Genomic DNA, 12,845 nt, shown 5'->3' on the forward strand with positions numbered 1-12,845 from the left:
TAAAGAAAATTAAAAAATAAAAAGAGGGTGGAAGGAAACTTTTGGAGGTGATGGGTAAGTTTATGGCATAGATTGTGATAATGGTTTCAGAAATGTACACTTACCCCCAAACTCATTAAGTTGTACACATTATTATGTACAGCCGTTGATACGTAATACACACACACACACACACACACACACACATATACATACATATTTTCTTGGTTCCAGTTTCTCCTTTAGCAAGAACTTGATAAGACAGTACAAGAAACCATAGATGTCTCACTTAGGAATATAGCTTTGTCCTAAATATTAGCAAATCAAATTCAAGAGAAGATACAATCTGACAAAGCTAGTGCAATATATGGAAATCTGTCATTATAATTCATTACATAAGTGGTTTAAAGAAGAGCATCAATGCCAACAAGTCATTTGACAAAATTCAATAGCTGTTCTGGATAAGAACTACGTGGCTTAGTGAAATAGGAAGAAGAAGAAAGATGATAAAGATTTTATCAGCAGCAGTGGCAAATTTCATACTACATGTTGAAATGTGGAAGCATTCAGCAGCATGTTAAGAACAAAACAAGGATACTTTTTTTTTTAAACGTTTATTTATTTTGAGAGCAGGGGAGGGGTAGAGAGAGAGGGAGAGAGAAAATGCCAAGCAGGCTCTGTGCTGTCAGTGCAGAGCTCAATATGGGGCGTGATCTCACAAACAGTGAAATCATGACCTGAGCTGAAATCAAGAGTCAGACGTTTAACCAACTGAGCCACCCAGGCACCCAAGACAAGGATACATTCTATCACTACTATTGTTCAGCATTGCTTTAGAGGTCTTACCTAATGCAGTGAGATGAAAAAATGAAATGGGGTAAACATTTGAGAAGAAATATCTATTTATGGATTATATACAATTGTACATTTTGAAAACTGATGAGGATATAAGAAAATAAATACTTGAATTTGTGATAGAGTGTGAGGGGCTGGCTGCATACAAAGTTTATGTAGAAGAATTAAAAGCATTTTCTACACTGGCAATAGCTAGTTGGAAATGGGCATTATATCCCATTTTGACTTTAAGGACAAAACTATAAAAATACTTAAGAATACACTTAACAAAGTGCAAGATTAATAAAACGTTTTATTAACAGGGTCTAAAATTTGGGGATATTAAAACAATTCCATTAAAATGCAATCTTACTAAAACTCATATATAAAACTAATGGAATTCCTATATTTTTAAAGGGAAATTAGTTAAAATATCAGAAGGTTCATACGGAAAATGAAGTGTCCAAGAATAGTTTTTAAAACTCTGTGTGTGTGTGTATGCATGTATAAAACATGGGAGGGTGAAACATGCCTTAATGGGTATTAAAACTTACTTCAAGATGCTGAATCAAAACTATGATTTTTAAAAAATTAAAAAGAAAATAATATTGTGGGATAGGAATAGGCAACAGCTTAGTAATAGATTTTTTGTCTATTCAGTAGGAAAGTATCATTTACTTAAATGGTGCTGGCATTATTGGCTGTCCATTTGGAAGGAAATAAAATTGGCCTGTATTATGTAAAAAAAAAAAAAATCCACATAGGTTAAAGAAGGATAATACAAAAACATTAGAAGAAAAATTAGGGGAATAGTTATATAACTAGCGTAAAAGAGGTCTCCCTAAGCAAGGCAGGAAACCCAGGAGGGGGGAAAGTGTGTACACTTGACTATATAAAATTTAAATAATGAACTTAAATAAACAAGCAATTCAATTTAAGTATTAAGTTTAAAAATCTTGTATGATAAAATCATAAACTGAATAAAAAAGCAAAAATCAGAAAAACATGTACTTTTTCAGTCTTCATTTTGGATTGCTCGTTTGTACTACCTCCCACCCCACCTCAGCTCACCAACCGAGGCTGCTCTATTTATTGAAATTGTTGTATCCCTTGTTTGAGGGCTGGCTTATTATTTGGGGAGGATAATCAAGCTATGACTGTGAGAGGCAAGGCATGGATCACCCTGGTGTTGATTTCCATTTGTACCCTGAGTCTCAGTGGCAAGGGAAGGAGTATCTATGTCCATACACAGTTGGAAGGGACAGCTGATATTCTGGTGAGGCCTATACAGTTAGGGCTGGACCTAGAAACCTGAAGTAAGTTGGTTCAAAAGCCCTCAAAAGTGAGCAGCACTATCACCAGCAATGGATCTAAGAGCAAGTAAGTCTCTTTAGAATATGAAAAGCCTCACTGGGAAATGCTCTCAGAGAAAAAAATCGAAGTTTCCATTGCAAGAACCAACCTGAGAAGGTGGGGCTGTTCCAAACAATTCCATGTAACAGGGTATTTGGGAGGCTGGACTGACACTTTTGGTCCCCTAACAAGGGCCTAAGAAGACCCTTCAGGCTTCCATGGATCAGCCCAACCTGTTATGTGACAGTGGCTCCCAGGGACTGCTCTGATGGAGCAGAGCTCACTTTATCACTGTTCCCTGACTCCTAACACAAAACTTCCTTCCCAATAACTCTGACAGAGGCTGTTCCAAGGCCCAGGCAGAATATGTCCTTAAACAGCAAGCGCCATTGAGAAATGCCCACAGGAAGACCCATACTTCCACTCCATTTGGTAGGCAAGCAGGGAAGTAGGTGTTGATAGCCTAACCTCAAGGTTTGCCACAGTCTATGGCCTATGAAGAAATTCCTCTCCTTTGGAAGCTGATTAAAAGTAGGATAAAGGAGATCTGCAAGCTGAGAAACCTTAGCCTTACCTTAGAAGCAATCCTTCCAAAACTTTAAGAAAGTAGAACAGAAGTTCCAATTAGATTTCCAGAAATAGTTTCTCTTTAAAGTCTCCACTCCCTACATACGGAAGCAAAAACCCAAAGCAAAAAAAGTGTAACAAAGAGGAGAGTAGTGGGAGGAAAGTAAGAGGTGGTGTTAAGCCTGTTTCAAAAATGAGGACGTGATGGGGCACCTGGGTGGCTCAATCAGTTAAGCGACCGACTTCAGCTCAGGTCCTGATTTCATGGTTCCTGAGTTAGAGCCCTGCATGGGACTCTGCTGACAGCTTGGAGCCCGGAACCTGCCTCGGATTCTGTGTCTTCCTCTCTCTCTGCCCCTCTCTGGTGCATGTTCTGTTTCTCTCTCTCTCTCAAAAATAAATAAACATTAGGGGAAAAAATGAGGACGTGATTAACAGTATCAAATATGGAAGAGAGGTCAAGTAAGGTGATATTGAGTGTCTCTTGGATCTAAAAAGATAGAGGTCAATTTTGGGAGTAATAGGGTGAGTTTCAGAAGGCAGGACCAAGAGTATGCATATGGTCTTCAAACATTTTTGCTGGTGTACCACCTGTAATAATGTCAAAACCCATTATATCTCTTTTAGAGATGACATATAAAAGTTTTATTGTAACTTTGAATAGTTGCAAAGAATATAATTTTATTAGAAATTCTGACATTTTAGAATAAAATTATTACATCTTTTAAAAAAGTATTCAATGTAGTATAAATACCATAGTAATTAGAAAGCTACAACTGTCCATTAAAAAATACACAAGGACACCTCGGTGGCTCAGTCAGTTAAGTGTCCCACTCTTGATTTTAGCTCAGGTCATGCTCTCACGGTTTGTGAAACTGAGCTCCACGTAGGGCTCTGTGCTGACAGCGCTGAGCCTGCTTGGGATTCTCTATCCCTCTGTCTCTGCCCCTCCCTGGCTTGTGTGCACACACACACACACACTCTTCTCAAAATAAATAAGTAAACTTAAGTATATATTTACAAACTGTATTCCAAAAATACTGTACTAACAATATAGGAAAATATTCTTTCTCCAATATGCTGACACTGAATATTATTTTGCCGATCTGATAGGTGTTCTGTTTTCCTTTGCATTTGCCTAATCAGTAATGGAGCTACATATTGTTTCAAATGTTTATTGATTATTTTTGTTTCTTCTGTGTAATATCTATTCATATATTTTACCCACACTTCTATTAGGTTGTCTTTTTTCCTATTAATTTGTAGGATTCTTTGAATATTAGGAATGTAAATCTTTTTTTTATTATGTAGGTAGCAAATATTTTCTTAGTAATTTGTTTTAAATTTTTGTTTATGAAGGCAACCATTTATTTATTTTAAAAAATTTGTTTTAATGTTTATTTTTGAGAAGGAGAGTGAGCATGAGCAGGGAGGGAGCAGAGAGAAAGAGGGACAGAGGATCTGAAGTGGGCTCTGTGACGACAGCAGAGAGCACAATTCGGGGCTCCAACTCACATGAGATCATGACCTGAGCTGAAGTTGGCCACTTAACCCACCCAGCGATCCAGGTGCCCCTGAAGGTAACACTTTAAATAGGAAGTTCTCTAACATTAACTTTGCCCTTTCTTGGTGATGTAGGGTCAACTCTGGTGATCTTAACTTCTTGACTTAAATGGTCAGACTGAGATGGAGGCTCATTTAAAAAAGGCTTGCTGGAAGAAGGGCGCCTGGGTGGCTTAGCCGGTGTCATGATCTCACGGTTTGTGGGTTTGAGCCCCGCGTCGGGCTCTGTGCTAACAGCTCAGAGCCTGGAGCCTGCTTCGGATTCTGTGTCTCCCTCTCTCTGCCCCTCCCCTGCTCACACTCTGTCTCTATCTCAAAAAAATAAATGAACATTAAAAAATAAAAAAAAAATTAAAAAGGCTTGCTGGAAGAAAGGTGGGAAGCAGCATGGCTTTCAGAAGACAACTAAATATCCCATATATATATATATATATATATACTAAAATGTATATATTGCTATTGTTCTAAAAATATATGTTGTAACTATTGCTCTAAAAAAAAGCTTTGCAATGTTCGGGTGAATCTGGAAGATATTTGGATGTTATGACAATTATGCTAATTAGAATATTTTACTTACAAAGATGTAAACTATAGGGCAGAATATATATTTTGAAATTTTAATATGGATAACACCAAGAACATCTAACGACAGAATTTTCTTTAATAAATGAGCAAATCTATCATTTTGTTACTGGATTTTCATCAAAAACAAAGGAATGTGGCACAGAACACTGTCCTTTCTTTCAAAAAAACCTCAGACGAGTTTGTCCATCAACTGTACCAGGGACTTTTTCATACACTAGACGCCGTTTTTTGAATTGTGGTAGTTGTGAACACATGAGATCTGTTAAAAGGAGAAAAAGGAAAACCATTTTATTTCTGACATAGCTATTTTTTCCAGTTATTCAAGTGCATCCTATCTCTTCATCTATCTACAAAGTGTTAAAATTTCCAAACTGAGATAAAATGACTATAAAAATTACATTTTTAGCATAACTGCACCTGTACCTAATGGCCCAATACTGATTAGTGCCATGTATACATATTGTATACTCATGCTTTGCACAAATCATTAAATCTCCCTGGATTTAAGACTCCTTCATTTAAGTTTTCACTCATTAAGCCTGTTCTTTAACTCAAATCTGTAATGTTGTAGAATTTATCCTGAGGTCTGATATGTGATAGGTGGTGATCATGTATGGACTCACCTATGACTGTATTAAATATGACACATTAGCCTGAAATATCCTAGATTTGGATACTTACAGAGGCTGATTGATTAAATCAGTAAAAAAGTAGGCTAAAATATTTAAAACTGTTTTGGTAATTATTCCTGGGGATATAATCTCATAATTACAAGATTTGGATGCCATTATAAGCATATTTAAAAAGCAATGTAGTAGGTAATTGTATCATAGAGGTCACAAATACACATCTGTAATATAAGACAAATAGAACATTATCTTGAGGTTATGCCAATGGCTTTGGATAAATTGTCTAGGGCTGCATTAACATCAATTCTAAAAGTGTTGCATCTTAAACAGTGGAAGGTAATGATGTGCTATGGGAAACCACAGTAAAAAGTCAAAAGTTTCCATAGTGTTAATGATACTAGTATCAAAGATTCATGTGACCTGTTTGAATAAAATTATTTTTTGGAAGAAATTTGAAAGTGGAAAAAAATATTTCTAAGCCATTATTTATTTAATATATGATTGGAAAATATATTTATAACTAAGTTAATGAATTAAAATGTAGGTAGACATTTTACTATTCCATCCATATCCCTAAAAGTTTAAATATTAAAGTTATTAGAGGGGTGCCTGGGTGCCTCAGTCAGTAAGCATCCAGCTTAGGTTGAGGTCATGATCTCACAGTTCACCAGTTCAAGCCCAGCATCAGGCTCTGTGCTGACAGCTCAGAGCCTGGAGCCTGCTTCAGATTCTGTGTTTCCCTCTCTCTCTGCCCTTCCCCTGCTATTTCTCTCTCTCTCTCTCTCTCTCTCTCTCTCTCTCATTAAAACATTTAAAACATTAAAAAAAAGTTATTAGAAATAATTTCTAAGATCTCACTGAGAAAATGGGAGGATTATCTTATACACTGGGATACCCTATGTTTAAGAACATATAGTAATTCACATACTTGATTTGGTCCAGGATGGAAAAAAAAAATGGAATTTTCATTCAGTTCATTTATGAAGCTGGAATAAAGTTCATGTCAGAGTGTGACAGCACAAATAAAGAACACAACAGGTTAATTGCATTTTGAATGTAGATAATGAAAAAAATAAATATTAGCAACCATATTCAACAGCATATTAAAAGAATCACTCTTCAAAAGCCAATTAAGTTTATCACAGAATGACAATTATTATTTAATATTAGTAAACCTGTTAATGTAATCATTGACATTAATGGGTCAATGGAGAAAACATGTGTGATTTTCCCCACTAGGTGCCAAAAATGTTTGGATAAAATTCAGCATCTGTTCCTCACAAAAGTTCTTACAAAATTTGGGAGATAATACTTCTCATTAAAATCAGGAACAAAACAAATTATGACTATTAAACAGGACCAAATCCAAGTTTTGTGAATCCTGAGGCTTATACAGTTGACCCTTGAACAATGTGGGTGTTAGGGAGGTTGACTGCTCCCAGGCCCCCCCCCAAATTCTATACATAACTTTTTAAATACTTTATTTTTTAAATTTATTTCAGAGAGAGAGAGAGAGAGAGCATAAGCAGGGGAGAGGGGCAGAGCAGAGGGAGAGAGAGAGAATCTTAAGCAGGCTCCATACTCGCTTCTACAACCCTGGGAGCATGACCTGAGCTGAAATCAAGAGTCAGATGCTCAACTGACTGATGCTCAACCACCCAGGAGTCCCTGTAACTTTTTAAAAAACGTAATCTCTGTACCTGACGTGGGGCCCAAACTCATGACTGTGAGATCAAGAGTCACATGCTCTACTGACTGAACCAGCCAGGTGCCCCCAAAATCTATAACTTTTGACTCCCCCAAAACTTAACTACTAATAATCTACTGTTGACCAGAAGCCTTACTGATAACATAGTCAATTAACACACATTTTGTAAGTTATATGTATTATATACTGTATTCTTAAAATCAAATAAGCTAGAGAAAAGAAAATGTTAAGAAAATCAAAAGGAAGAAAAACTACATTTACAGTACCACACTGTATTTATCAAAAAAATCCATGTGTAAGTGGACCCATGCAGTTCAAACCTGTGTTGTTCAAGGGTCCACTATACAAGTTGGGAGGTACTCTTTTATTATTTTCTATCAGTGATTGCACTCAGGATTGACAGCCTCAAGTCATCACTGCAATTTATTTTAACTTTTTTTTTTTTCAAATTTATTTATTTATTTTGAAAGAATGAGTGATTGGGGGAGGGGCAGAGACAGGGAGAGAGAGAGAAACCTATGCAGGCTCTGTAGTGACAGTGCCACACAGGGCTTGAACTCACAAACCATGAGATCATGACCTGAGCTGAAGTCAGACGCTTAACGAGCTGAGCCACCCAGGCGCCCTTAATGCTTAGTTCATCTAAAGCTACAAGAATTTGACATATTTTGTTTACATTTATTTTCTTAGATGTCTATAATTAGACTTTTGATTTTCTTTTTGACCCCAAAGTTAGTGAAGATTTAAAAAAAAATTTTTTTTAAGTTTTTTCATTTTTGAGAGAGAGAGAGACAGAGCATGAGCAGGGGAGGGGCAGAGAGAGAGAGAGAGAGAGAGAGAGAGACAGAATCTGAAGCAGGCTTCAGGCTCCGAGCTGCCAGCACAGAGCCCGATGTGGGGCTCAAACCCACGAACTGCAAGATCATGACCCGAGCCAAAGTCAGACGCCCAATCAACTGAGCCACCCAGGTGCCCCTAGTGAAGATTTTTAAGTATAGTAATTCAAACAAACAAAAATTCTTTTTTTAGTTTAGAGATGGTTCTATCTTTTAAAATTACATCTGCCAGTAGTTTTATTAACTTTAGATAGTGTTACCTGGTAATGATTTTTTGTCTCCTGAGTTAGATGAAGATTCAGAGTGCCTTTTCTGTCCTAAACATTTCCCAGCTCTTTGGTGGAAATAAAGACTGCTGAATTCTTTTTGATTTACATTAGGATCAGAAGCGCAAAATAAATCCATACTGGGGACAGATGGTAATTCTCTCCAGAAAGTCTTTTTAGTCCCAGCATTTGAACTTTGATGAAGGAAGCTTTCTACCTCATCCGAAAGACATTTCTGCTGATTAGTGAATAAATTATCTTTCTGAGAGTACCATTTGTCACATGTAGTCTGCTTTTCACCATATTCTAAGTTGAATGAGTGATTCTGTTGTTCCCATACATTTTTCTTGAAGTTCCAGGGAAGAGGAGATTGAGAGCCTTCCAGTGAAAAGTTAGGGGTACATACTTCTTTATTTATAGGTCCTTTTGCAACATGTGTTCCCTTTTTCTGATTATTTATAAAAGTAGGGGCAACTCTCTTCTGAGTGTCAATTGGTGATATTATATTTTCACAGTTCATTTGTGTTAGATCCAAAGAAAAAACATCTGACTCTGAATCATTCCAGTTTTGAAAGCAGTTACCAGCCATGTTCCTTGATCCTATATTAATTAGGAAAGGATTATGTACTATATTAGGATTACAACTGGAGTCTTTCCAGTAGCTGGCCTGATTATAAGAAGTCACAGGTGATAAAATGCATGGCATTTCTCTGAGTTGCGTAAGGGAAGAGTTATAGTTTGAAGTGATGTTTGTGTCTTTGTGCACTGTGGCTCCTATGTCTGAATTCTGGTATTCATTATATTCTTGAAAGACAGAGTTTGAAGAGCCAGAAGCTGAACTCTGGGAGGTAATGGTACTAGCCTGATTCCCGTTTTCCCGAGGTGATGGAATTTGAGGTGATTTTGTTATGGAAGAAGAACTAATCTTGAATAAGGAAGTGATGCTACAAAAATGCTAAAAAATTTTTTTAAATTAATGTAATACAAATACAATATACACATCAGTCAAGTAAATATAAATAACAGCACTTATCTATATGGAAAGAAAGCAAAATATAAATAAGTAGGGTATTACAGTGATCCATATAATAAGAACATAACATAATTAGGCTCCATTAAAAGAAAAACTTATGATTTGTATTTCTTTTCTAATCACTTGTAATAGAATTTTTAGTTACACAAATTATACATGAATGTCATTTGCTTGATAAAAAATTAGAGTTTTTACAATAAGGCTAAAGTTAAAGTTCTCTTTACTACTATAATGAAGGGCATCAGGATTGTTTGGAAGAGAGCATGTAAACACATGTGAATAGAGTATGTGACTGCATATTAGTGGGCACAATAACATTTCAAAATAATTTAAAGTGTGATAAATGGACTGTACTGAATTATCTATGTAAGATAGGTTTAAATGTATAATGTGATTGACAGTCAATGAGAATTCTAAGAAATTTAGTTCAAGTAAATTATTTTTTTTAAGTTTTTTAAATTTATTTTTGAGAGGGAGAGAGTGTGTGCAAGTAGGGGAGAGGCAGAGAGAGAGGGAGACACAGAATCTGAAGCAGGCGCCAGGCTCTGAGCTGTCAGCACAGATGAAGGGCTCAAACTCGTGAACCACGAGATTATGACCTGAGCCTAAGTCAGAGGCTTAACTGACTGGGCCACCCAGGTGCCCCTCAAGTACATAATTTCTTTGTCAATATGTGAAGTCAAAAACAATTAAACTTGGATACCTCCATTTTGAAAATGTTTATGGCAAAAATCCATACTCAAATGGAAAGGAAATACATTCATATAAGAATATGGAATTCAAATAACTAACCTTTAAGACTTTTCCTGGAACTTCAGGTAAAAGTTCCTGAAGCTGACAAAGAGTTGCTAATAATATCCAGTGCAGTGATGGTCCTTTATTTAACATGAGCTGAGCCACCAATGGGTTAATACATGGAAAGTCAAGTAAGTACATTTCTTCCTAGAAAAGAGTTTAAAGGAAAAATCAGCCACTGGTCCTTTGAAAATAACCCATTTTATTCTGCTCAATCTAGAAGATTAAAATTTTTGTCATTGCACCTACCACTCAATTTGAGATGCTGGGGAAAAAATATGGCTAGTAGGGAAAGAAACTTCTTTGTCAGTTAGAGTTCATATGCTCTCAGGGGCACTTGGGTGGCTCAGTAGGTTGAGCATCTGACTTCAGCTCAGGTCATGATCTCGTGGTTCATGAGTTCGAGCCTAGCATCAGGCTCTGCTGATGGAGACAGTATGATGCCTGCTTTGTGCATGGAGCCCACTTTGGATCCACTGTCTCCCTCTCTCTCTGCCCTTCCCCTCCCCCTCAAAAATAAATGAAAATATTTGAAAAAAAGATTCATATGCATTCAGAATTGGGAAAGATCTTAAAGTTCATTCATTTCAATCATTCATCCAAAAAACCTGTTACAGTTCATCTCCTTCAAATGACAATTGTATTATATAATGGTAGATTTTCTTTTCTTTTTTCAAAAAATGTTTGTTTATCTTGAGAGTGAGAGCACGAGCTGGGGAAGGGCAGAAAGAAAGGAGAGAGATTCTCAAGCATGAACCGTGAGATCATGACCTAAGCCAAAGAGTCCAGTGCTTAACTGACTGAGCCACCCTGGCACCCCTCTAATGGTAAATTGTCTAATGAAAACGTTTTCAGGGACTTTAGTACCTCAAGATTTCTTTAGCTCATCCTTTGTAGGCCATATGTTACTATCACTATTTGATTTAAGATGAACCATGTTTATGATATCTAACAGATGTTGTAGTTTCAGGAAAGCCTTGCTGTGAAGAATAGAGGAAGAACTTCTATCAACCAGAACTGACCTTGATGGCCTAAAAATGTGTTCCAGAGAGATCTCATAATAATCTAGAAATATAGCAGCCATCTTTTATTATTGTCATATTCCCTCTTCTTTCTGGGATATACTGGCTTTTTGCACCCTCTTTGATAAAATCAAATGACAGACATGTGAGTAGATTAGACATGCCTTGGTAATAGGGAAACTGCAGACATATATACATCCCATAATTAATTATACCCATACTTGCCAATAGTACTATGTTTTGCTTAGGCATATAAAAATTCTGTGATTTAATATACATGAATATTTTTTAATGTATATGAATACACGAATATTTATTTGCTTTATAATTTTATTTTTTGAATAGGCAAAATAGGCACATGGTTCAAAATTCAAAGGGTACTAAAAGATGTGCAGTAGGGGTGTCTGGGTGGCTCAATCAGTTAAGCGTCTGACTGTGGCTCAAGTCATGATCTCATGGTTTGTGGGTTCGAGCCCCATGTCCAACTCTCTGCTGTCAGTTCAGAGCCTGGAGCCTGCTTCAGATTCTGTGTCTCCCTCTCTCTCTCTGCCCCTCCCTCACTTGTGCCCTCTGTCTCTCTCGAAAAATATATAAATAAACTTATCAAAAAAGGTGTGCAGTAAAAACTCTCATCTTCCTGCCCCCCATTACCCCAGTTTTCCTGTCTGGAGATAACTAATGTTATCATTTCTTGATAGCATTATCATGATCTCTTCCAGAGATATTTTATTTACTTACAAACACATATAAATATTAATTTCCCCTTGTTCAAGTGGTAGGATACAAACTGTATGCCACAACTTCATTTTTCATTTAATATAGCTTAAAGGTCATTCCATGTTAGTAAATAAAAAGCTCTATTATTCTTTTTTTATGGTTTCATGATTTGAATATATTAAAAAAATAAAGGAAACTGAGATATAAGGTTGGTATGAGAACTTAGACATATTATGCTTAACCTGAAGGAATTTCTAAAAAGTTACTATTCAATCTTACGAATATTTTACAACTCTACTTTCAGTTTTGATTATGTAACTTAATTACTGACAAAGGCAATGATGGAATTTTGCTATTATCATATTTACCACTCTTAAATGTATAAATTTATGAATTAGAAAAAGTTATGTTTTAAAAATATTAGGCATTAAAAGTTCATTAAAATACTTCTGTCAAGTTGCAAAATACCCATGATTCTGGAAAATGATCTAAATAAATACTGTACATTATGGTTACTGTTCTATATGCTTATGCAAACATTATAGGACAAAAATATGCAACCAAAAAGAGAATTCAAGTATATGTATCTATACTTGCTTTGCAAATATCTAATTTACACATTTAGGGGATGAACCTTAGATGGTGAAACTTCAAGCCAGGATTTATCCAACCATTCATAAGGATCTCTCTTCGAGGTCATTAAACTGTGATCAGCAATTTGTCGAACTATCAGTGCAGCCTCTTCCACTCCTGGGGCAAGTACAAGCTAAAATATATTTTCTATATGTTAGATTATAGGAAATATTAGGGAGCAAAATATATCTTGCAAAAACTGTTTGTAATTAGAAGAAAAAGCCCTGATTTTAACCTTTGAATATAATTTTAGATATAACTTATTAAAGTATCTATGTGAAATCCAGCATATTTTGTGAGTCTAAGCAATTTTCTTCCCTTCTTT

General features: G+C 36.0%; 1 protein-coding gene across 1 annotated transcript in view; it reads right to left on the reverse strand.

Moving 5' to 3' along the window:
• Nucleotides 1-4,899: 4,899 nt before the first annotated feature.
• The window catches only part of SHOC1 (shortage in chiasmata 1), an 85,846-nt gene continuing 77,900 nt past the window's right edge, over nt 4,900-12,845 (reverse strand). Inside the window, exons 25-28 of the mRNA XM_025912656.2 lie at nt 12,522-12,653; nt 10,146-10,295; nt 8,315-9,275; nt 4,900-5,140 (exon numbers count right to left, since the gene is read on the reverse strand). Of these exons, the coding sequence (XP_025768441.1) occupies nt 5,040-5,140; nt 8,315-9,275; nt 10,146-10,295; nt 12,522-12,653 (1,344 nt within the window). The 3' untranslated portion in view covers nt 4,900-5,039. The remainder of the gene's footprint in view (nt 5,141-8,314; nt 9,276-10,145; nt 10,296-12,521; nt 12,654-12,845) is intronic.

The sequence above is a fragment of the Puma concolor genome, chromosome D4 (genome assembly GCF_028749965.1).
Source record: "Puma concolor isolate L17-30 chromosome D4, mPumCon1.1.hap2, whole genome shotgun sequence".
NCBI classification, from domain to species: domain Eukaryota; kingdom Metazoa; phylum Chordata; class Mammalia; order Carnivora; family Felidae; genus Puma; species Puma concolor.